General features: G+C 50.9%; 6 protein-coding genes and 1 non-coding gene across 7 annotated transcripts; 4 read left to right on the plus strand and 3 right to left on the minus strand.

The window, feature by feature from the left end:
* Window positions 1-383: 383 nt before the first annotated feature.
* SMAC4_05838 (uncharacterized protein) lies at window positions 384-1,401 on the plus strand (the record flags this gene model as incomplete). Its single annotated transcript, XM_003345633.1, has 2 exons — window positions 384-691; window positions 744-1,401. 2 exons carry the CDS (start codon window positions 384-386, stop codon window positions 1,399-1,401), a joined length of 966 nt encoding a protein of 321 aa, XP_003345681.1.
* Window positions 1,402-2,457: 1,056 nt separating this feature from the next.
* Window positions 2,458-4,658, minus strand: SMAC4_05839 (uncharacterized protein; the record flags this gene model as incomplete). Its single annotated transcript, XM_003345634.2, has 3 exons — window positions 2,458-3,092; window positions 3,188-4,524; window positions 4,605-4,658. The coding sequence occupies 3 exons, from the start codon at window positions 4,656-4,658 to the stop codon at window positions 3,029-3,031; spliced, it is 1,455 nt and encodes a 484-aa protein (XP_003345682.2). The 3' UTR covers window positions 2,458-3,028.
* Window positions 4,659-5,525: 867 nt separating this feature from the next.
* SMAC4_13907 lies at window positions 5,526-5,597 on the plus strand. Its single transcript has one exon. It is a non-coding gene; the product is annotated as a tRNA-Met (tRNA).
* A 4,930-nt stretch (window positions 5,598-10,527) lies between these two features.
* On the minus strand, window positions 10,528-13,189 carry SMAC4_05841 (uncharacterized protein). Its single transcript, XM_024655703.2, has 3 exons — window positions 12,685-13,189; window positions 11,862-12,612; window positions 10,528-11,730 (listed from the first exon to the last, which is right to left on the minus strand). Exons 1-3 carry the CDS (start codon window positions 13,157-13,159, stop codon window positions 10,851-10,853), a joined length of 2,106 nt encoding a protein of 701 aa, XP_024511549.1. The 5' UTR covers window positions 13,160-13,189; the 3' UTR covers window positions 10,528-10,850.
* Window positions 13,190-14,268: 1,079 nt separating this feature from the next.
* Window positions 14,269-16,188, plus strand: SMAC4_05842 (uncharacterized protein). Its single transcript, XM_003345637.2, has 2 exons — window positions 14,269-15,354; window positions 15,462-16,188. Exons 1-2 carry the CDS (start codon window positions 15,023-15,025, stop codon window positions 15,940-15,942), a joined length of 813 nt encoding a protein of 270 aa, XP_003345685.2. The 5' UTR covers window positions 14,269-15,022; the 3' UTR covers window positions 15,943-16,188.
* A 143-nt stretch (window positions 16,189-16,331) lies between these two features.
* SMAC4_05843 (uncharacterized protein) lies at window positions 16,332-18,862 on the plus strand. The gene is made up of 3 exons (XM_066090355.1): window positions 16,332-16,923; window positions 16,983-18,218; window positions 18,278-18,862. The coding sequence occupies exons 1-3, from the start codon at window positions 16,657-16,659 to the stop codon at window positions 18,395-18,397; spliced, it is 1,623 nt and encodes a 540-aa protein (XP_065947394.1). The 5' UTR covers window positions 16,332-16,656; the 3' UTR covers window positions 18,398-18,862.
* A 3,133-nt stretch (window positions 18,863-21,995) lies between these two features.
* SMAC4_05844 (uncharacterized protein) lies at window positions 21,996-23,324 on the minus strand. The gene is made up of 2 exons (XM_003345639.2): window positions 22,453-23,324; window positions 21,996-22,380 (listed from the first exon to the last, which is right to left on the minus strand). The coding sequence occupies exons 1-2, from the start codon at window positions 23,230-23,232 to the stop codon at window positions 22,096-22,098; spliced, it is 1,065 nt and encodes a 354-aa protein (XP_003345687.1). The 5' UTR covers window positions 23,233-23,324; the 3' UTR covers window positions 21,996-22,095.
* Window positions 23,325-23,648: the final 324 nt, after the last annotated feature.

Below are 23,648 nucleotides of genomic sequence, written 5' to 3' on the forward strand. Positions count from 1 at the left end.
ACCTAGCCAAAGCGAGGCGTATTTGACTGTCCATGTTCGCTCTATTTTCACGCCCCATCTTCGCTCGCCTACTAGTACTTACTCAGCAGTCTTAAGCGTTCGTCTTCATCCCCTCCCGCCTGCCTTTGCACTTCACTATCTTCAATCTGTTCCCTTCATCTCAATAACACTCGATCATCGCTCTACAACCAACCCCCTCCCCCCGCCTTCTTCCCTCAACATGAAAGCGGGTGCAATTATCGGAATCGTAGCCGCTGCCTGCCAGTTCGCTGAACTGATAGTAAAGGGCGCAACCAAGGGCGTCGGGCTTCTGAAGAGCCTCAAAGACACGCCTGTCAAGCTCACGGGAACTCCTTGGCATTGTTCGGGCTTCAAAACGAGATATGGCTCAACTGCGGAACCACCTAGCCGATCCGTCCCTCAGGATGTTGTTGCCCCAACTCCAGCTGCAAACCTTCCAGGACGACATCAATGAAGCATGCAAAGTAACAGAGGAACTGGAGTCACAAATCGAAAACCTTTTGGGACCTGGAAGTCAGAACCTGAGAGGAATAAAACGGCTTTGGCGTGATGTCGTCTCAATGACGAGAGAGGCAGAGTTTGTCAGGAAATTCGAGACAATTCAGCGGTACAATGAGCAGATCCACCGTCGACTCTCTGGTGTGCAGCTCGCTCTCTCCACTAGGAACTTGTGAGTCAAACCAAGCTTCATCTTCAACGCGGCAAAAACTAACTGTCTTCAGGGAAACGACTGTGACCATCGGAACGAGAGTCAATGAAAACACAAGCGTGCTGGACGAGATCAAGAACAAGGTCCATGAGCTAAACAACAGAAGCACCGATGTCGATGTCGATGTGAATGTGCATGGTTCTACGATCATCGGAGCTCGGCAAACACGAACCAGCCCGGCCATAAATCGAGTTGAATTGGAGGTGCGACTGGAGCCCGCCACGGTCAGAGACGACCTACAGAGCGAACTGATACTACTGATGACTGACCAAGGTCCGTATGCCAACGCCTCCAATACGATCCTCCCTATTTCATCACGCCTTTCTCATGAAGACAGAGCGCGCATAGCTAGCATGCTGATCTCTCAGCTTCAGAATCCTGACGTCCCGCCGTGTGCCGGCAACTTTGCAGTGGCGAAACGATCCTTTGATCATTACCCTGCCTTGAACTCACCCATCCGTGGCTACAAATCTAATACTTTCAAGGCCGAGAGGGCATTCAGAGATGGCCCATTTTCTTTTGGCTATAGCTATCAGAACCAGGGTGGACATCACGCCTCTTGCCCCTGTCGCTACGAGAACCAGAAGCAACATTACGCCTCTTGTCCCCATAATGAACAGCAGTCTCCTGGTGCGGCTCGCTACAGCTTGGGGTACCGAGTCCGTCACTAACTGGTCTTCCTTACGTCTGTTAGTCCAGTACGTTTCCGGCCTTTGTCCTCCAATGTCTAGAGACAGCCGTCGTTGCTATTGTCTTGTTTTAGACGGATGTCTACCCCAGAACCTCCATTATTTTTATAAACTGTACCCCAGAAACTACGATGGACATGAGCACAGGGGCAATGCATTGGTTTCCTGGATCGAGTCCTGTTTTCTTTCCCAAGACGAAAAGTTGCTGTGCTTCGAACAGTCAGTGCGGCTGAAACTATTTGATAGGCTCGGCCTGGTTCACACATGCTGTAAAACACGGTGGAACGATCACAGCCCCCCGGAGCCCGACGACGTCGAAGGAATTAGAGAGGATGACGAGGAACTAGCTTCACAGTTGGACCTGTTGATGCTCGCTTATCGTGGATCGCTTCTCATGTTCATACGGAGGCAACATGAAGACGAAGAATACTCGACGGAGTTCAACTGTGACTGCTATGAACTTGGAGGTCTAGGCTTCAGAAGGCCGCCTTCTTGGGGTAGTCATAATCTTGATGCCCACACGACTCGCTTGCTGGCTCATTGGCGTCACTGGTGGACTATGACGGATCCCATACTAACCGATATCTACAGTATTACTGCAAGGGATGTTGAAGCTTACAGAAAGGTTCCCGCCTATATTTATGATAATCATACATTGAGAGGTATAATTCGTGCGATGGCTAATACCATAACGCGTCTCAAGTTGCGGCAGATGGAATTCGGCGACCTGGATTACTTGGAAGTGATCCAGCAACATTTCAAGGAGGAACTAGCGTACGCAAGGGAGAACATCAATCCTGTATCTGGCAAGGCTGGGAACTATCGGGAGAAGCAATTCGACGAGGCTGCTTTTGTCCCAGTCCATAGGCCGGAAATCTTGGACAGATTGATGGAGAGGCCAAGGCGACTCGTAAGGAATGAGGATGAGTTGTGGATGTGGGAGCGCGAGATATGGAGCCTAAATGTAAAGTCCTATTAGTGAGTGAAGGGATGCGAGGTTTGGAGACGACCACACAACTAGCCATAATCTTGGGTTTTTCACACGATGGTGACCAACTCTTGATCCACCAGATCAACATAATCCTCTATCTGAACCGTGAAAAGCGGCTCGGTATACCCATACCCCATCCTCTCATACACCCCTGTCTTTCCCTTCCTCGGAGACAGCCCAAGCACCAAGAAGTCCAACGATATCGACTGCACCTTCCGCGGGTTGATCGTCATAAAGTTGCCCAGCAGGAAGAGGTACACCTCACTCCCCGACACCTTCTCACCCTCTTTCGTCCCCTCACGCGCCCGTCTCACTGCTCGCTTCTTACTTCCATCTTTATCAACAACCTCAAACTCCTCCAACAACGTATCAGGACAAACCCTAACCTCAACACTCTTCAACCCCTCAAACACGACCGAATACCTCGTCTCAACCGGCAATTCCGGCTTCTCCTCCTTCACGACTAACACCCCCTTCTTCAGTAATCCCTTCATGCTAACCCACCCATCCCTCACCCTCCCCAAAGGATTCTTCCCCACTGTCACCGCTTCAACATCCACCACCTCCGCCCTCGGCACGAACCGTCTCGCATCAGGATACAGCATCTCATTATGCATCTTAATGCTCACTCTTCTTCCCAAACTCGCCCAGCTCCAGCTCGGCGCAATGTACTCCCCCATCGCTGTCCCCTTTTGGTCTTCCTCTTTACTCTTATCCAGAGGCAGGTACCAACAAAGGTTCCTAACAAAATTATCAACCCACAACCCGGCTACATACCTACTCCCCGTCAACTCCTCAAAAACCTTGGCCATACCGCTCACCGCCGGCAGTTTATCCAGATACTGCGTTAACTTTCGAGAGTTATACTCTGTGACTATCGCGTCCCAGCTCTGCCACAAATGCATGACCTGCGTTTGCTTATCCCGATAAGGGTCAGCTGGGTCTGGCTCCGTAGTGGAAGTCCAGGAGCTGATGGCGCTCAGGGAGCGTAAGGAGAGGATGGAGGGGGAAGGGTATTCTTTATGGCCGCATTCGCATTCCCAGGGCACGGAGAGACAGGACCAACTGAGTTCATGTGTGCTAAAACGGAGGAGGCGCGTGGAGAGAGCTCGTTCTTGGAGGGTCCAGCCGCGGGTATCGAGCGGGAGCGGGTTTTGGGACATGGAAGAGGGGTGGATGGGGGCGTGGATGAAGTAGGGGAGGATGCGGGCAGCTAGTTTCGTTGCCGTCTTCACGTTCATTTCGCCGCCTTCCTCTCCCTCTTCGTGGGTTAAGGGCCAGAGGGCTTGATAGACCTGGTTACCTGGTTCGCCAGCGGCGTGTTTTCGACCTTGCAAGAATCCCTCATCGGAAGAAGCTGCCGTGCCCGCTGCTATCGTCAGGTAAGCATTACGATAGACGGTCGCCATCTGCGCTGACTCGACTTCCCAGTCTGATAGATCGTCTTGGATGATGCAGAGCGCGTCAATCCATAGGTAGCGCTGGTTAAGACGGCGGGTGACGGCTATCGCATCTTGCAGGGTTTGAGGGAGAGAAGAGATGAGGAAGCCTTGTTCTTTGTGGGCTCGGTAGTTGGATGATACGGTAGTGACGGTCTTGCTTGTGCCCCAGCAGTAGCTTAGGGCTATGTACGGCACTTCGCTCTTAGTGGCTGGTGGGAGAAAGGCAGTCTCCACGAGGCGGATGGACTCCGATGAGAAGTTGACGTCGATTAAGCGAGTAGGTGGCTTCGGACCGACAATCTTGCATGTGGGATGGTTGTCGTCACATTCCTGAAGCTGGGCTTTGACAAACGCAAATGCTTCGTCTGAGTCTGGCGAAGGAGAGAGTTGCAGCCCTTGAGAGATCCCTGGCCATGCGGGCGGGTGACCGAGAGGGGTGTAGATCTGGATGTACTTTGTTTCTTTATCGGCGGTGGTCCACATAATTGTGAAGTCTGTTGAAGAAGGTTGGAGGGAGATGAAGATGGAATTGGGGTTTTCGCCATTGGAGTTGGAGGTGGAGGTGGAGGTAGAAGGGCTAAAGAGTTTGAGATGGGTAGAGGCGTCAAGGATGAAGGTGCATTGAGGACAGCCATCCTTGAATGAGGATTGGAGGGCTTCAAGGGATGTGGACTGGGTTTGAGATGGATGTTAGTCGGTGAGGGACCCGGGCAGTTGAGTAACGGCCTGATGAACGCGGAAGGGACACTCACGCGGTAGGGCATCTCCTCGTCCGGTTGGAGGTTGTTGCAGACTGTGCAGCCCATGATGGGATGTGCTGTGATTAAGGAACGGAAGTAGATAAGGCGGATAAGGGACCAGGACTCCAGTTATGATCGTTGGGTTGGATATATCTTCGATGGAATCCGAGTGAGAATCTAAACGGTCATTCCACAATAAGCACGACGTCTTTTCAAGCTGTGACAGAGCTAACCGTGATTAGTCTAGTGCCATCGTCGACTGAATTATCCAATCGGTGTTAAGCCGACTCGAGGCCGGCGTCCCGGTTTAGATATCATACGATGCGAGATCAGTTTTGAGGCAATAGACGAGTTCGAATTTGCCAAAACTGGATACCCAATATGACACAAAAAATAATCGGTAATGACTGCGTTCAAGGAAGAATCCAACATCCCGATCTCGGTTGAAACACCGGAGACAATCCGACGCCGAAGAAGTCCAGCTTCCTTTCATCGCTCGCCCAGTGCTTGTCCACGTGTGCCCAGTGCTTGTCAATCAGGCTTAATGAAATTTCTCCAGCAAAACAATCCTCGCAGAATTACCGCAGGAAAAAAGGTTATAAGAACTTCGTCGTAGTGAGTATAATGTGCTCTGTGCACAGGCAAAGCATGCTTTGGCAGTGCACTCAAAAAAGAAAAAGAGCTACCAAGATTACCATATGGTTGATGATGGATGTCAGATGAATAGTCCTTGATACACCTCTAGGATATTTAGTATGAGAATGTCCAAGTAAGCGCCAAAGGAGATGGACGCAGACAAGATTCACGAGAAGAAAACAAGGTGCAAAAAGACACAGGTGATGTAATGAACTTGAGTGGATTGAAATATAGTGGAGTCGGGACTCGGGTACATAAACACATTGGAAGCTAAAATTTTCATCAGCGAAAAAAAAAAGCTGCATGGCGCAGCGGAAGCGCGCCGGGCTCATAACCCGGAGGTCACTCGATCGAAACGAGTTGCAGCTAAATTTATTTTGTCTTTTTTCTTTCTCCTCTTGTCTTTTTTCGGTTTATTTTCGGTTTGACAGTCACAATATTATCTTTGATTTCTTGCGAAAGTGGGAAGATGGGAGATTCTTTTTTGGTCTACATGTACTTGTCCAGCTGTTGTTGATACCTCTACCGAGTGGGACTTTGAAGGAAGCTTCCATAGAAAGGACTGGAGAGTTTGGGCTTTTCATGGCAAACCTCTTCTTTCGTGAAGGAACTTTTTCCACGTATGGATCGAACGCTGGAGGTGCAAGCCCGTCTGCCCTCGTTGTCTATCGCCGTGTTTCCTCACATGGAATTCCACGTCGTAGTTGAAGATGATTGCGGCTATGGGTTGGATGGCAGTGTGGTGCACCTTGCCCGATGATACATGTAGTTTCCAGGACGACGAATCGTTCGTTTGCTCTGACAGTCACTGAAATAACCTGATAATTCATTGCTATGGTAAGGTACCCAGTATTTTACCGCTCACGTCAGATATACCTGGTACCAATACATAACATGGGGAGACCATTGATTTAGAACGGGTGTGTACATGACTGCAAATGAAGGTGTAATGGGACCGCAGATGCCATAATGTGAGGGGGGAAGTGGAGGTGTGAATGGAGGCACATCTGAAAACACGAAGGGAGGCTTCACGTTGTACCTACACGTCCACGAACGAAAAATGGTCCGGAAATGAGGAAGGTCTGACAGTTTGTTCCGGGCAAAAGTCTCGAAGATATCTTGGTCCAAATACCATCCACGGTTTGAAAGAAGAATCGAAGTATGTACAAACAATCATGGTATCATGCAGACCGTCCACCGTCTACGGGCATTCTACACCAAAATATCGTAAACCACCGAATCATAAGAGACGCCTGGGCGCCTTTTCATGCAATCATCATCCAGCATATCCCTCCTTCCCACCCTTTCGACTCCTTCAAAGGTTGAACAACGCAAAGCCGATGAAAGCCATCAAAGCGGCAGTCACGCCAACGCTCCTTCCGGGCCTAGCAGCGTTCTCGTCACCGTCTTCATCACCATCGTCCTTTCCATCCTTGGACCCAGCTCCGGAGTCATCGCTACCAGTATCAGGATGCGTGCTGTTAGCAATATAAACCGTCGCAGCGTTGAAGTTGATCTGTTTCCCGTTTCGTAAGCATGACCATCACTATTAAAAAAAAGAGAACTAATGAACAGACAGAACTTACGACTCCCGACTCAGGACACTCATCCCTAACCTCCCTCCCCTCTCTAATTTCTCCATTCATTTCGATCCTCACCTTACCCCCCTTCCTATTTCCCCTTCCCAATCCCAACTCCTCAAACCCGACCTGGAAGAACCTCGCTCCTCCCTTTTTCACTTGTTTCACCACCTTTTTCCCCGTTATCTCGACAGAAATCACAACTTCAGTATCCTTGCGGACAATGGCCAAAAAGTTCACCACATCTTTTTCGACGGCGTCCTTAGCCGACTTCTCTCCTTGTTGTCCCCATTTGGTTCCGCCATCACTGCACTTCCTTTCTCCTTCGGAGGTGATGTTGATAGGTGTAGTACGGTACCACGCACTAACCACCCCATCACCCAATTTCTCCTTCGGCCATTCAGCATCCGTAAGGCCCTCCTCGGCCGTCTTACCTAGCTTGTAAGCAGCCACGTACCACGGCAGAACAGCACGAAAACCACCGTGGTCAAAACCGTTGACATACGACTCAGCTTCGGAGAGGATCTGCGAGGGGACAAGATCGGAGATGTAGTGCGATTCGGCAAAGTCGTTCCAGGTGATGATTTGCAAAAGATCGGGAGAGCGAGGGGAGTCGCTAAGGGAATTTTCGGAGAGGGAGAGGGCTTGCGAAAGGCGCGTGGGCCAGAGGGTGTCGGAGGAGGAATACCAGTTTTTGTTGTAAGACGCAAGGCGGGTGTAGAAATAGGGGCTGATGCCCATCATGTAGATCTTGTCTGTTTGGACAGATTTGCCGTTGGGGGAGGAGGATGACGATGAGAGAGCAGACAAGTAGCCGTCGTCGGAAAAGGTGGTGAGTTGTGATTGAGAGGGGCCGGGCCAGGCGTCGAAGGAGACTGGTGGTTGTTGTTCGTTGTTAGTATCCTGCCATTCATCAGGTCGGGCAGGGAGAGAAGGAAAGCAAAGAGAAAAGGGAAACATACAAGCCCCATCAACATCCCCCACCCGTTCCCTCAACCCTTCGGGTCCAACACTACTCCAATCCGGCACAAACACAATACCGCCCTCCACCTTCTTCCTCACCTCCATCCATCTCTCCCGAAAGTCCACCCCCTCGAAAGTTGATACAAACGGTTTCCCATCGATCTTAAACTGCGCCGGCTCGTCCTTGAATGTGTTGGTCAGGTTGGCGATGTAATCGACGTCCCAGCTTCTTGCGAATCCGCCCCCGGCAAAGTCGAACGATAGAAAGAGACTGAAGTTGTCGAATGCCGAGGCGGCTTCGTAGGCGGTGTGTAGTGATGAGAGGGTGAAGTGGTCGGAGGCGCCGATGTTGAGGGCGAAGCCGTCGATCGAGGCTTTGGAAGCTGAGCGGATGTCACGCTTCCATTGGTCGGTGGTTTGGTTGAGGGTTAGGCCGACCTGTGGTGGGATAATGCGTCAGTTATAAATTGTGATCGAAAGGGGGTTGAGAGGAACAAAGGCGTGAGATGAGATGACAGGAAGGATGGAAGTGAAGACTTACAATATAATGAGCAAAGACCGACTTGGGGACGATCATGATGGGCAACTGAGTGCGTGAGGCGAGGTACAATGGGAAAGAAACTTCCAGTCGACGACGTCTTGAATACCTCTCTCTAGGTACTTGTTGTATATAGAGGTTAAGCTTGGTCCCGGTGAGGTAAGTTGCCCTAACCCAGCTCAGTTCCTTTCTGGTACCTCGAATCCAGCCTCGACATTAGATTTCACACAGTTAACAGACCAAAACTTCCAAGTGACCATCGCCACATCAAGCAGGGACGTAGGGGGAGAACTTACCTCATATACCACCACCCACCCGAACTCGCAAGACAAAGAGTCTTCAACGCCAACAGATAACACCATACCACTTGCCTAAACTAACCTCCGTCACTAGTGTAGCTCTCCGTCCATGCACATTATTCATGACCCCTATCCTCTCTTCCTAGTTCCTGCCCATCGGATCAAACCACCATCATCCACCGGTGATTGTATCCGTCCATATTTCCGGCGAGGTTCTCAAGCAGTTCCCGGCTAGCCATTGTCGCCATGCGGCCATGCCTTTCCATAGGGGTGGTATTCTGCAGTGTCTGCACAGATAACATGTAAAATGGCGTGCTGTAGGTGACCATTGCCCCTTTCTTGGCGTCCATTCTATTCGTCCTTCCACTAGCCCTTTTGGTCTCGCCGTTATTGTGTTACTAGCTCTAAAGGTACTGTATCAAAAAGCGAATAGGAGCCAGAGTCAGAGCCAGAGCCTTTCTCCATACCCATCCAGATTCCAGCCCATCCAATCTGCCGGGCACAGGTACCTTAGGCACGGCGTAACGCTTTCGACTTTTTCTTCCCTAGTTCCTAGTGGTAGTCTCTTTCTCGAGGCTTGGCTTGGTGTTTTGATCGACTTTTCTAACACCGCCTCCTCACGACTCGCTAGAAGAGTTAGCGCTTACATGTGATGCAGCCTAGCCGCTTGACTGTTTCTGTCGTTGACATCCGTTCGACTTCGGCCTTTAAAAGCCCCCCGATCTCGCTCGGGTCCCCACGGTTCTCTGAGAGTGACTGGAACTCGGGTGCAGGCCGGATTGTCTCCCACTTTCCTTGTCAAGCGAAGTGGGCGCAAGGTTCTCCAGAGCCGCTTGTTCCTTGCAGGTTCGTCGTCAGTGGCTTGTCCATTGCTTGGGTGTACATTCGTGGATGATTGAACTGGATCATCATCGTCCTGCACAATGTTCAATCCCATCCATCTAGTCCTTCTTCGATCAGAGTTATCAGTGGGAGGATTGACCCGGATCTGCTACCACCGTGCGGTCCAGATAACGGCTTGATGCATGGCATCTTGTTTTCTTTCCTTCTCTGCTCCTTCTCCTCCCATCTTCTTCCACTTCTCTTCCTCATCCCCTTCTTCCATTCTTCCCTTCTTCCCTTCTCCCTTCCCCCCTCTTTTCCCACTCCCTCTTTCTCCTGAATAAGAACCACGTTCGCCACGATAACCACCCGCCAGAGCATGCCACTTCCAAAGTCTCATTTCAAGGTTCTTTTTGATGGAACTCTTCCAGTATCTTTCCAGGGTTTCCAGCCCTGTGAGTAGCTGACAGACTGCCGCCAAGTACCTGCCAAGATATAAAACGCCCAACCTGTAGGGCCAACAGCATTAAGCTAGCAGTTGACCGAGACCGAGACTAAACCAAAGGTGGTTTAGTCTCATTCGGCGTGCCTGGTTCGTCGATCAAGTGGTCTTTTTGCCCTTGTTTCCTGTAAGATCAACGTACCAAGCTAGCAAATTATATCCCAAAAGAGGTGTACTTGCAGGGCGTCTCGGGGTTTTGCTCTTGCTTCGCAAAATGACTGCGAGACCACGGGTCTTGTCGATTTCTTCATTCGTCCCTTCAGGCGGGAAACAAGCCCGGGGAAAAAGGATTTGCCTCGAGCCTCAGTGCATGCAATGTTCAAGAGAGAAACAATGTGTTGATGTTCTGCATACCGGATCCGGGCTAGCGTCGAGATTAAGTACGATCCACTTTCCAGACAACCCGTCAAAGTGCCCCTGGGCCCTGGCCCCCTGAAGCAAATATTTCTGATAGACATGGGATGGTAAGTCTGGGGGGCAGACGCGAAGATGAAAGGTCCAGAACGCCGCCCACACTTGTCGCAGCTTTGTTTTTCTGGCGTCTTTCAGTTGTACGTACATAGGTGACTCGGACGTTCGGCAAGTTCCCAACGGTTCTGAGCCACAACCGACAGGCAAAATATGGCCTTGGCGATCAAGATTGGAGGCAGTTAGGCTGAGTTGCTTGGGCAAAGGGGGAGCAAACCATGTAATTTGGACTGACGAGACTAGACAGGTTGCGTATTCGGCACCGAGGAAGTCATCAACTGCTTTGAGTACTGCTTGGGTCATTGGAAGAAAGAGCAGTTCCAGAGGTGATATTGCTAAGAACAAAGTGGTATCGTCAATCAATAGAATCTTCCCTCCATCCCATTCCCTTCTCATTTCATCATAGTTGCTGGTCAACCTCATCCCACCTCCTGGCGGCTGTAATCAAGGCTAGACTGTCGACTCCGAGACCTTGGCCTCTTTGACGTTGTCCCTGGTGGGAAGCAGGCTTGAGTTTGCCTCTTCTTCGACGCCGGCTCCGAGCTTTTTGAGCTCGCCGCTCCTCGCACGACGTAGCCCGATCGTCTTGAGTAGATCTTGGTCCTCATCCGGCAACTGGTATGCAATGCGTGCAATGGCCAGCGAGTCGAGAGTACTCGTCCAGGTCGGGGTGCTGTAAATGTACCCCAAAAGAAACAGTAGTCCCAGAACTTGAAACCCTAACAACACGCTGACAACGACCACGCCTGCGGTGGAAACACTCGGTTTGTTGTATTCGAGACCTGGGACGTTCCAAATACACGTGGGATAGAGCACGAGGTATTCGGGGCCCTCGAGGCGGTTCGAACTTGCTATATCTAGCCAGCCCTGGTTGGCGTAGTGCATTGCCATTGAAAGCCACGTGCTTGCATTTTCTCCACCAAAGCTGAGTGATGGGCTGTAAAAGGTATATGAGGACCGGCCTAGACAAAGGGTCTCAACGAAATCAAGGAGGTATTCATCTTGCCATGCGGGTTCCATATACCACTCAAGTCCGCCCGTAGGTTTGTCTGTTTCTGGGTCCCGTGTCCACTTGAAATCTGAGCAAACATTTGGATGAATGTCGCCATCTTGATAAATGCTGTCAATTTGGATCAACTTGTCTCGATATTTCTCAAAGTGGAATGGCAAAGTCCGACACAGAGTGCGTGAAGCTACATCGTCTGCCGTCCTGATTGATTCAGCTGCCTTGGGAAAGGAGCCGGGTCCAAAGAGTGCAAGTAGTGACAGGCCTAGAGGACCAGGCATAAAGTCACTTGTCTTAGGTATTGCGTAAGATCTAAGAGGAAAGCTAAGGCGGTGGAAGTATGTATTAGCAGGTGACCAGAGTATGGTAAGACCAAGAGACTGGGGACGAAATAAGGGGAAACAAAACACGAAAGACGACAGGAAGAGTGTGGTTGAGCACCAAGTATAACTTACCTATTCTCAGTATCCGCGTGGAATCCAGCTTGAACTGCGGTGTCTAAAGTTCGGTATGGCGCAGATACCAAGGGGCCATATATTCCATTGTTGAACTGGTTGCCCAGTTCGAAGTAGCCAAGACTGCTGTTACCGGTGCAACGATAAATCTCCTCAGAGCGAAACAAGGAGTTGCTGATTCTTGATTTATTTGCACTGAGCCGTACGTAGAACTCCTCGGTGATGTCCTCCCGTAGATACTGCTCCAGTTTCCATGGGCTTTTCTGGAACAGGCCTCCGACGCAAAACTCGATTGTAAGATTGTCGCTCTTGTAGTTAAGGCCACCGTCGTCGCATTGGCTGGGAAACTCGGATGGTTCGCAGTGGCAAGTGCTGTTGATCCGCGTTGCAAGCTGTCGCCAAATGCCGGTGACGCTGTTTTTAGGGACTGAACTGGCAAATACCCTTTTCTCCCAACTTCCCTCCTCCGGGCCATCTCGCCATGCATTGAATAAAACCTCGTCAGACGCAAGCGACTTCAACGTACCCCTGGTTCTGGCTACCACCATGTCTTTTGGCGTCGCGGCAAGAATAGCAGGAGCTGGGTCAGTTCCCACCAACTGTCCTACAGCGTGATCGGGGGTACTTAGATATTCATAGCCGGCTACGCTGTTGTGCCAGTCCCAACCTCTCGTTTCGGATATGGCTCCCTGAGGTACGTAAATGGTCTCTTGCCGCACAAAGATCGCTCTGATTGGAAGTTGTATGATGGCTTTATCGAGCAGAACAACGCGTCAGTAATCAAGAGGCTAAAGCCCAAGGTTTCTGGATAACATATACTCACAAAGAACAACGAGTCCCGTACCTAGTAAGTAGTGCCAAGTTCCTTTGCGAGAGGGACTGCGCAAGTGACGTATAAACCCCCCATCAGCTAGGCTAAACAGCTGCTTTGCGGACAAAGGTTTGCTGAGGCTTGTCCGTTGAGAGTATACGGCCGCTGCCCTGGAGAGTAAGTCGTATATGACAGGCATAGCGGCGACGGCGGCGATATAGCTGAGGACGTCTATCGTGTGCACAATGTTGGTGTTGAACTCGATATCTCTAGGCTGGGCACGCAAGGTGAGGTTGTGGTAGCCATAGTTTGTTTTCGGTCGTTTGAGATGGAATTTCCCTTTGTTCAACAAACATGTGAACACCCAAGGAACGATGAGAAGGGCGATGTAGAAAAACGTAAACAGAAAGGGCCATGGTGAATTGCGTCGAAAGGCTGGCTTCTCGGCCACCTTGGTCTGCGGTGGCTGCTGAGTGGGACGAACCATTCTTGTGATGGAAAGGACGGAATGCCTTCAATCTCACGGTTCTGTTTTGGGGGTTGAGGACATAGTCCGGTTTTATCCCCACAGGGCATCAGGTCCTTTTCCCGCCCAGACTTCGGTTCCCCCCTTTGGAACGTGCCATCACAGAACTGCTACCACTTCAAATATGCCTAATATGCCAAGCTGATAGTGTGACATGCTTCTTGGGCGCGGGCTTGTCAACATCTGACTCAGTGGTCAGGGTCCGACTCGAAAGCGGGCGCCAAGTCCGCCAGAATGGTCTGGGTGTGGTCGCCGTACCTACTGGGCATCATGATCCTCAGAACATCCATATCGTCGTTGCCAGCCTCCAGTATCACTTTTTGGGGAGTTTCAACTATTTCTTTTGACCCAGACGAATGTTCTTCCACTGTCTTCCTACCATCTATCCTACACCGAACTTTGAACAGCTGCTGATTGAAGCGCCGGGACCCGGCAGTCCGGCACACCTAGAAAGTTGGAATATAGAGTGGTGCTCCATGTGATGAAAGCTTTGTCTTTGTTGACTTTTCACGGGAAAGGGGAAGATTTGCATTTTCCTAGCTTCCTGCTCGTGTCAATCGCGGTTACGGGTTGAAGTGTGTCCGGGCCGGCATATCTCATGATACCTATCCAACGATGGGAGTCGGTGGTGGATGGGCTGCTCAGAGAAGTGGCCGATTGACTAACGGCGAGGAGAAAACCGGGAAACTCATTGGGATTGAACTCGGGGATGGTGAAGCGGCTTCGAGGTGGTGTGGCAATCTTGTCGGCGAGAAGAAGATATCCCGAGGTGAATTTTCCATCATCGTTGCGACAGAAATTATGGGAATCATTATCTGTTGGGAGAAAGACTCGGCAGGTCGAAGAGAGGATGATTTCGAACGATCATTTAGAAGAAGGAAAAATTGGAAATCAGCGACTTTGGCTTTGGCCAGGCAGTCCCGTGTCAGTTCGGGTACAGACGGGACGATCCGTGCCTGCTATCCCTGTAATTTGCCTTCGTTTCCATGGTTCCTGTCGTTTGTGACTAGGGACCCGGACTCCCATATTCCAGCCGGTGCAGATGATGATACGGGGGTCATAGTTGTATGAGTCGGGTTTCGTGAGGAAGCTGCTACAGGACGATTTCTATGACTTCTGAGGCAACGATAACCATTGAAGGCAATATCATTCAAGACTTCCCGTCTTGTCGGTGACTTCTGTTGCGGTGAACGGAAGCGCAAAGGGGACCGATGGGCAGACACGCCCAGTGAGGTGAGCTCACCTGGTGGGGCTACTGACGAACGCCCGTGGGCATGCTGGCATTGTAGGGGAGATCTCTGTTAGTGAGATAACAGCACGTTTTCAATTGAGATACTGCGCTATCGGATTACTACTATAAAACAGTACAAAGGTCATAGCAGGTTGACAGGCAAGAAACCGCCCCTTCATTCCCCAAACACTAACACGGCGTGTTTACGCTTTCCGAACTCCCCCCGTTGCAGTTCCCCAAGCGAACGTCATGACATCATTGAAGATCAGGGCCGAAGAACCGACAAAGCATCATCCACGGAATGACAAAGCAGCTGGAGCTCTCATTCACATGCTGTGCACATCGAATGGGAATCAGAGATCGGTAAGAAGAGCATGTAAGGGATCATGTAGGCACTGCGCAGCATTTATAAAGCAAGATCAACCGGTTCCTATCATCCCACTTCTACTTGCATATCATCAACCCTCCTCCTCCTCTTCTTCCCAACCTCAAGACCACCACCACAAAAGAACACCAACACAAAATCATTCACAACCACCGCATTCTCCAAACCCCAATCAAAACCAAAAGTTCACAAATCCCAAACAGAAACAATGTCCACCACACAAGGCAACGCCATCCCCTCGGCCTCCAAGCTCTCGGACCTCTTCAGCCTCAAAGGCAAAGTGGTCGTGATCACGGGCGCCTCCGGTCCTCGCGGTATGGGCATCGAAGCGGCGCGCGGGTGTGCCGAGATGGGCGCCAATGTAGCCATCACTTATGCTTCTCGCGCGGAAGGGGCGCAGAAGAACGTGGCCGAGCTCGAAAAGGAGTACGGCGTCAAGGCCAAGGCTTACAAGCTTAATGTGTCTGACTATAACGATTGCGAGAAGTTGGTCAAGGACGTCATTAAGGATTTTGGACAGATTGATGCTTTTATTGCCAAGTAAGTTTCTCCGTCTTTTGGTTTTGTATCTTTTTCTCACGTTGAATGGTTCGCTGGGGGGTATTCAAAAGGGAATGAGTTGCTAATTGCAACACAAAAACAAACAGCGCCGGCGCCACAGCCAACAGCGGCGTCATCGACGGATCCAAGGAAGAATGGGACCGCGTCATCGCCACAGATCTCAACGGCACCGCCTACTGCGCCAAGGCGGTCGGCCCGCACTTCAAGGAGCGCGGCCGGGGCTCCTTCGTGATCACCTCGTCCATGTCGGGCCACATCGCCAACTACCCGCAGGAGCAGACGTCGTACAACGTGGCCAAGGCCGGCTGCATCCACATGGCGCGGTCGCTGGCGAACGAGTGGCGCGGCTTTGCCCGCGTCAACAGCATCTCGCCCGGCTACATCGATACCGGTCTGTCGGATTTCGTTGATCAGAAGACGCAGGATCTGTGGAAGAGCATGATCCCCCTGGGCAGGAACGGCGATGCGAAGGAGTTAAAGGGCGCGTATGTTTACTTGGTTAGCGATGCAAGCAGCTATACCACGGGCGCGGATATTGTTATTGATGGTGGCTATACTTGCCGCTAAAGGAGCGGTGGAGAGAAGAACGTCTGCCGGAAACAGCCCGGAGATCCCGGACCAAGTCCGGGACATACGTCATACGGCACTGAAGCACAGGCCACAACGGAGCCGGATATGTGGGGCCTTTTCGGATCCGGAATGCCGATGCGCCTCGCTTCTGTTACACTGAGGCCTGTTAATGTTTATTATAAAAGCCTGTACGAAGCAATGAATTATGTCAACTCAAACAATAAAAGATATTAACATAGGTTCCGGACCCTTGAGACGTCTGTCAACCACTGCTGTTCCCCGCTCCGGAAATAACGGGAGACATGGGAAGTGAATCCCGGAGTCCGGATCGACGCCGGCATTTTTACCCCGCATTCTGGGCCTAAGTTGACCGATATTTAGGCACGGGCCGACAGTTTGAACACCTCTTCATGGATATAAATGGTAGCGTGGTACAAGTTGCTTACAAGAAACAGGGCGCGAAAAGGGATGAAACCAGCCATTTCTTGTGAAAAAGTTAAAGTTCTTGCCACTTGCCAAATAACCAGGCTACCCTTTTACATCCATGCAGAGGTAAACACCTATAACTGACTCGCAGATACTTTTCCACTCTTCCGTCCTCTCGGTCTGAGTTCTCAACTTCAGCATGGCTTCCACTTTCTACTCGCAGCATGGGGAATCCCCGGGTTCAACCCGTAACAACGGAATGATCTCCTCCATCTCGACTAGCACATGGCTCGGTCTAGGAGTCATCGTCTATTTATCCACGCAGCAACCAACTACTTCTTCCAAGGGCTCAACAAATATCCAGGCCCCTTCTTGGCTTCCCTGACCAACTGGTGGCGCTTCTTCCTGGTCTCTGGCCAAAGATGTGAAGCAACGCACATCAAGCTTCATAATCAGCACGGCAACATTGTTCGTCTTGGGCCAAACTGCCTCTCCTTTGCTGACCCGCAAGCGGCCAAGACGATTTACAGCTTGAAGAACAATCTCAACAAGGTACCCTGTCCCTTCTCACCAGTCTCTGTCTATGAGAGCTGTAGCTGATGTGAGAACAGATCACATTCTACCCCGTCCAAATACAACTCCACCGCGGCCTTCCTCTCCCATCCCTCTTCGGCACCTTGGACACCACTTACCACTCCAAACTTCGGCGGCTGGCCACACCAGCTTTTGCCATGAGTAACCTTGTGACGCACTACGAACCGAGGGTGGATAATGCCATTAAGGCCTTTCTTTCCCAGACAGCAAAGCTGTACACCTGTCAGCCTGGGTCTACCGACGGAAAAACATGCAACTTCGTCCGCTGGTTGCAGTTCTTTGCTTTCGACGTCATCGCTGAAATCACTTACTCCAAACGACTGGGATTTATTGACCGTGAAGAGGACGTGGACGGGATCATTGAAAGTTTGGACAATGCGTTTGACTATAGTGCTGTGGTGAGCCAGATGCCGTGGCTGGACAGGTGGGTAGGGAAGCAGAATCCTGTTAAGAGGATGTTGAGTCGTTGGGGATTCTGGCAGAGCATGAGCGCTACGACGAGGTTTGCGAGGGAGAGGATGGTTGAGAGGTTGGAGGAGGTTGAGAGGAAGCGGAGCATGGGAGAGAAGACAAAGAACGAGGATGTGAGTGGTAGAGAGGAAGGAGATGACCCGGTGGGCATGTTCCTCCAGGTTCAAAGGGATAATCAGCAGCAGGGCTCGGGGTTCATGACGGATCATGTGGTACTCACCATGGCGACGACGATGGTGCTGGCGGGAAGCGATACCACTGCTGCATCGCTGGCTACGGTTTTTTACTACTTGTTGAGGAACAAGGAGTGTTATCGGCGGTTGGTTGAGGAGATTGATGATGCCGTGGGCAAGGGTGCTATCTCTCTCAAAGGAAACGACGGGGTGGTTTCTTGGACGGACGCACAAAACCTACCGTACCTCGACGCTTGCATCAAGGAGGCTTTCCGGTTACATCCTGCCGTGGGAATGCACCTCGAACGGGTGACACCACCTGGAGGGATGGAGATTTGTGGGGAGTTTGTACCGGGTGGGACGATTGTCGGGTGCAATTCGTGGGTAATCCATCGCTCAAGGGAAGTATTCGGTGAAAATGTGGAGGAGTATCGACCGGAGAGATGGTTCGTTGACGACAATATGGATCAAGAGAAGGAAAAGCAGAGGGTGAGCGAGATGAGCGCTACGTTGTTGCACTTTGGTGCTGGGACGAGGGCGTGTATTGGGCGGAATATTGCCTTGTTGGAGATGTACAAGTTCGTTCCGAGTTTTCTGATGAGATTTGATGTAAGCTTTTCGTTTTCCTTCAGAACTTTTGTGCGTTGAGCTAACAAATTCACTCGCAGATCCATCCGACGACTAAGAAGGAGTGGCCCTTGAAGAACATGTGGTTCATCAAGCCGGCCAAGTTTGATGTCAAAATCACGGCAAGAGGCACCCAGGGTAATGAAGACAAGAGCCTTTGATGGCTGATCAATGCCCGATCTCGGCGTGCTAGATTGGAAGAAAAAGAAATAAATTCGGCAGTCGCATTCAAGGATAGTGTCACGGTGAGGTGGATTTGACATGTCGTCAACCGGGCAGGTTGTTCCTGCCTTCCACACTCGAACGCACAGTTCAATCGATCGAGTTTGTCCCTCTTTCTTTGTCATGGCGTCTTCCTCATTGAAAGTGAAAGCAGCAGACACTGCATCCATCGAATACCTTGAGGTTGTTTCCCTTTTCACATGTCACACGGACATTGCCCACACTCCTGGGCTTGAAGTTCAATAGAGCCCCAATGCTTGTCACACGGACATTCGCCGGTGACATTCATCAGTCAAACTGCCGACCGGAATTACCAACAGAATGCCACACGGACATTCGCCGGCGATTTTCATCAATTAAACCACCGACCGGAATTACCGACGGGCAAATGGACGACGGCTGGCATTCAGAAGATCTACTTGTAGGCAGATGAACTAGATAGACTCGCGCCGATGCCTGGCACACAGGGCTCGGTACGTACCAACCTTCTTTGGTATAAGAAGCCCTTAAGGCCCGACCTTCTCATGGAGGTTGAAAGGATCAACAAGGCCTTCGAGACCAAAGTAGTTTATTAGGTGAATTGAACTACTGTTCCAAGCCCAGAAAAATGCCCTTGTCACATCACACCACCGGATTACGCTCGCAGGAAGACACCAGAGCGGCCTTCGATTTCCAATATTCCCAGCTAAGTGATCCGATTCCAGGCGTCCTTGATACATCCCCCGCACTTTTGCGATAGTACTCAACCTTACACTGACCGTGGGCAAGGCAAACATAGGTGGACAGCTTCACGAGGCAACGGACACCCGCATCGTCCGGGGTTATTTCGACGTACCGATTCCTCCACAATCTCGAGAACCCGTCTTCTTGATAGTCCACATTATCCCCTCAGTAATCGGTTATTGCGTAGAACTTAGGACGGGGTTAGGTTACAACTTGGTCGCAGCCATGCGGAACGAGACATTTGTGAGGGAACTCATCCTCTTGAGGACTTCCTCGTAACTGACCCTTTTGTCCTGCGTTTGGAACAGTACGTCTTACCCCCAACCGCACGCTTCCTCTACAGGATCATACTGGCTCATATATTGGCGAGGGTCTGGATGTATCGTTCTTGGTGTGCCTTGTGCTGCGCCGTCGTGGACTTGCAGCTCTTGATAACCTCAATGTAACACTCCCGACCCGAAGTTGGAGCTGCTGCAGCACCAATCATCTTTCGGGTCCTCGAAGTGGTGCGCGAACAACATGGGCAACTCGCCTTGTTAACAACGACTCGATGCCTCCTAGATGCCCTCAATTTACCTCTATCTTCCTCCTGTCCGTTTTACCGCTTATGGACATCCATCTACACTGAACCAACTGAGACACTCAACCTTGTCATTCCGAAGAATTTCTGTAAAACTTGTTTGAACCATCCTTCCAAATGGACCCAGCCTCAGCTCTCGGAACCGCAACAACAGCATTCCAGTTCGCACAATTGCCAGTCAAAGCTACACATCAAAGGAGTCGGACTTCTCAAAATCCTCAAGGAGACACTGTCAAAATTGAGAGAACTCTTGGGCGTCATTGAAACTTTAAATCAGCATATAGCACACCTACAACAATCCTTAACCGACCCTGCCTCCAGTTTGGCCACTACATTATCGCATGATCAGCTCTCTTTCTCGCAGACCAACATCGACGAGGCAGCCAGACTTACCAAGGACTCTATAGGACGCCAATAGGATAGATATTCGACATAATGATCCAAGACTTAACACCAAACATTGTCTCCAAGTGCAGTACTTCTTTGTCTGCCCTCTACTTGTCTGAGAATGCGGAGTGGGGTCTGGACTTCACACTCATTGCTGACAAACTTTTTTCTGTCTTTGCTCGCCTTTCTTGTCTTGGCCACAACCAAAGGAAAGCTGGCAAACCTTTGCTTTGGAAGATGCTCTTAGCTACAATTGCCTGAGGCCGTCTTGTATGTCGTTGATTGCATGCAAGACCCAAGGCACTAACATCGACGATACCTTATCATTTGTGATCTTTGCTCTGCGGATATTCCCTGAAGCCCCTTCAACAAACAGGAGCCTGTCAAACATCTCCCTCCAGTCGCACTGCTTGTCCGAAGAACATCAACTTTTCGTCCACGAGTAGGAAAACGGGTCTCCCTAAAGACAGTCAGCCTCTACATGTATTCTATCATGTTGAAGAGAAAGCTCAGGTTTTACTCACAAATGTCTGTTCAAGCCCGCGCTGGACATCGGAGAGTTCGTACTGGATTTGTTTCTTGTACCGCTAAATGGTATTTTCCGAATCTATCGGTTAGGTACTCCAGCAGCAGCAGGAGAAGCAAGGGCCGCAGCAGATACAGCAGGACATTTTCCGGCAGACTTTGAATGTACCCTTTGCTGCTCCCTTTGCTGCTGACCCAGTGAGCTTCGCTACGCCCTTTGCTGCATAGCCAAAGAGTTGGCATGCGGCGGCGACAGCTCCGAGGATTGACACGGGCTCCATGGACAGTTAGGAAGGAAAGCGACAAGGTATGATGGAGGACTGGAAAACTGGAGAACGGTGGTTGAGGATGATGGAGGAAGAATGGATGGACGGAGGAATGGGTCTGTCAGAAGCTTGAGAGTCACCCGGAAGAGGAAGAGAAGAACGCTTATAACGACGAGATTCTAGTAAGCAGCGGCTACGTGAGTACATGTCGTCGCTGGTATCTGAGCTGTTATGAGGTCTGGTGGAATCCACAACAATTGGACGACGCCTTGAAGCCCTCCTTCGACACAGGAGGCCCATCAACCACGATTTCTGCCGTAATTCGTTAGGACTTGGAGCGGCGCCTTATTATAAGCCGCAACGCCAACTGAGCTGCATGTAGGTATGTCGCTGGTATCTGAAGTGTGATTGATGGGGGTTATCCAATACTTGGGCAATGTTATTCTTCCACACAGCCATAAGAGGGCCCATTACCTAGGTAGTTCTAACCACAACACGCTTCCTGTCGTTATTCGTCGCCATGTAAGACTCTGAGCGCCTCCCTCACTCTGACTGATTTTGCCCTAACAAGCAGAGCCGCAACGCCAAGCAGCTGAGCTGTACAATGTTCAGTGATTGAGTGAGCTGTTCGGTGCGAGGCAACTGTCAAGTGTCAGCCACTCTTTCTGAAAGTCAGCTCAGGCCAGTACCTAGATATAGTTCATTCATTCACCAGGTTCTTAGCGTCTCATAGGTATGAATGCCAGCAACTGAATTCAAATTTCCAGGCTACTCGTTCTCGGGTTGGTTGGGAACAGGGTTTCGGACTCTGAAAACCTAGGGGTAAGTAAGGTGCTGAGGAGAGTAGCGTAGGTAGAATTGGGAAGCAACATCTGCATGCATCCTTCACAGCCATAACAGCGACATCAACATTGATTACGGCCACCAAAACTGCAGTGGGCTTCCCCCCATTGCCGCCAGCCCGAACGAATACACAAGCTAACAAGATAAAGGACGATTCTACTAAAGGGATCAACTGACTTTCCTTCACGGTGCTTTTTTTTTTTTTTTTTTGTGTTCAAAATCCTCTTTTAATTCATCAACTAGCCTTTTTACATCTTTAAACTAGCGGTGGTGGTGGGTATAATGCATCCTTTTCGCTTACAAAACAAATCCTTTACTCATCCTTAACATGCAAAACCGCCTTGCCAAAGTTCTCGCCCTTGAAGATACCGACGAGACCCTCAGCAGCCTTGTCGATGCCCTCGGTATAGTGGAGCTTGAACTTGACGGAGCCATCGGCGATCCACTGCGACAGCTGCTCCTGGTGCTCCTTGTAGTGCTTGGGACCAAAGTCCTTGTCGGAGACGATGAAGCCGCGGAAGTCGATGCGCTTGGAGACGATGTGGAAGAGGTTGGTGACGCCGTAGCGCTCCTCGGGCTTGGCGTTGTATTGGGAGATCTGTTTTGAGAGTGTTAGTATTTTGTTGTTGACGGGGGATGAGATGGGGAATGGAGGAGAGTAAAAACGTACCATGCCGCAAGCAACAATGCGACCCCACTGGTTAAGGCACTCCAGCGCAGCCTGGAGGTGCTCACCACCGACGTTCTCGTAGTAGATATCGATACCCTCGGGCGCCAGCCTCTTGAGGGCATCAAGCGGCTTCTCCTTCTTGTAGTTGAAGCCGCCATCGAAGCCGAGCTCGTTGATGATGAAGTCGAGCTTCTCGTCGCTGCCGACGGAACCGATGACCTTCAGGCCCTCGCGCTTGGCGATCTGGCCGACGACCTGACCGACAGCACCAGCGGCACTGCTGACGAAGATGGTCTCGCCCTTCTTGGGCTGGCCAATCTCGTGGTAGGACGACCAGGCGGTCAGGCCGGGCATGCCCAGGGGGCCGAGGAAGAGGCCGAGGTCCTTGAGGTTGTGCAGGTTGTTGATCTTGTTCTGCACCGTCTGGCCGACCTGCTCCTTGGTGAGGGTGGCATACTCGGCGATGGGCAGGTGGGCGATGACGAGGTCACCCTCCTTGTAGTCGGCGTTGTCAGACTTGAGGACCTTGGCAACGGTGGCGTTGGTGACAGGCTCGTTGAGGTGGTAAGGAGGGGTGTAGGACTTGGTGTTGGCCTCGCGCATGCGGCCGCGCTGGTAAGGGTCGAAAGAGGCGTAGAGAATGGAGAGAACCAGGCCGCCCTCGGGGGCAGCGGCGTTGGGGTCGAAGCCCTTGTCCTCGATGACGAGATGCTCACCAGGGACGGGGTAGTCCGTGGGGATCTTCTTGAAGATGAGGGTCTTGTTGGTGGTGCCGGTCATTTTGGCGGTTTGTTTTCCTGTATTGTTTGTTGACGTGGTGATGTTTTGTCTTGGTGGTGAGGGGTATCAATGCAAGCTGTTTGAGATTCAGTGAAGAGCCAGAATCAGATGCGATGAACCGAACAGCGACACCTCGACATTTATATCAAGTCCATTTCAAAGAGGCAAGAGTGCCAGCGTCAACAGTGGAGACAGTACTGGGGATCAACTGGGGCTCTTTTTGCTGATAAAGCACGTTTTCGATGGAACGATTGGAATCATGAAGAAATGGTGACGTGGGGCAAGCAACTCGGAGACTTTCAGACACAGTTTCCATCCCTCTCGGCAGCGACGCCTATCCGCCCCATCTTTTAGAACCCTTTCCCTGGAAGATGGCGAGAAACGAAGAGATCGATGATGGTGATGCACAAGACACA

This window comes from Sordaria macrospora, chromosome 6 (assembly GCF_033870435.1).
Source record: "Sordaria macrospora chromosome 6, complete sequence".
In the NCBI taxonomy this organism is placed as follows: domain Eukaryota; kingdom Fungi; phylum Ascomycota; class Sordariomycetes; order Sordariales; family Sordariaceae; genus Sordaria; species Sordaria macrospora.

Coding starts and splice junctions, on each gene's coding strand:
- SMAC4_05843 (XM_066090355.1), top strand. CDS start 16,657: ATGGCTCGGTCTAGGAGTCATCGTCTATTTATCCACGCAGCAACCAAC. Junction 16,924..16,982: donor TGAAGAACAATCTCAACAAG/GTACCCTGTCCC, acceptor ATGTGAGAACAG/ATCACATTCTACCCCGTCCA. Junction 18,219..18,277: donor GTTTTCTGATGAGATTTGAT/GTAAGCTTTTCG, acceptor ATTCACTCGCAG/ATCCATCCGACGACTAAGAA.
- SMAC4_05844 (XM_003345639.2), bottom strand. CDS start 23,232: ATGACCGGCACCACCAACAAGACCCTCATCTTCAAGAAGATCCCCACG. Junction 22,381..22,452: donor GCATTGTTGCTTGCGGCATG/GTACGTTTTTAC, acceptor CTCTCAAAACAG/ATCTCCCAATACAACGCCAA.
- SMAC4_05841 (XM_024655703.2), bottom strand. CDS start 13,159: ATGGTTCGTCCCACTCAGCAGCCACCGCAGACCAAGGTGGCCGAGAAG. Junction 12,613..12,684: donor TACGGGACTCGTTGTTCTTT/GTGAGTATATGT, acceptor TGCTCGATAAAG/CCATCATACAACTTCCAATC. Junction 11,731..11,861: donor CACGCGGATACTGAGAATAG/GTAAGTTATACT, acceptor CCACCGCCTTAG/CTTTCCTCTTAGATCTTACG.
- SMAC4_05842 (XM_003345637.2), top strand. CDS start 15,023: ATGTCCACCACACAAGGCAACGCCATCCCCTCGGCCTCCAAGCTCTCG. Junction 15,355..15,461: donor ATTGATGCTTTTATTGCCAA/GTAAGTTTCTCC, acceptor AAAAACAAACAG/CGCCGGCGCCACAGCCAACA.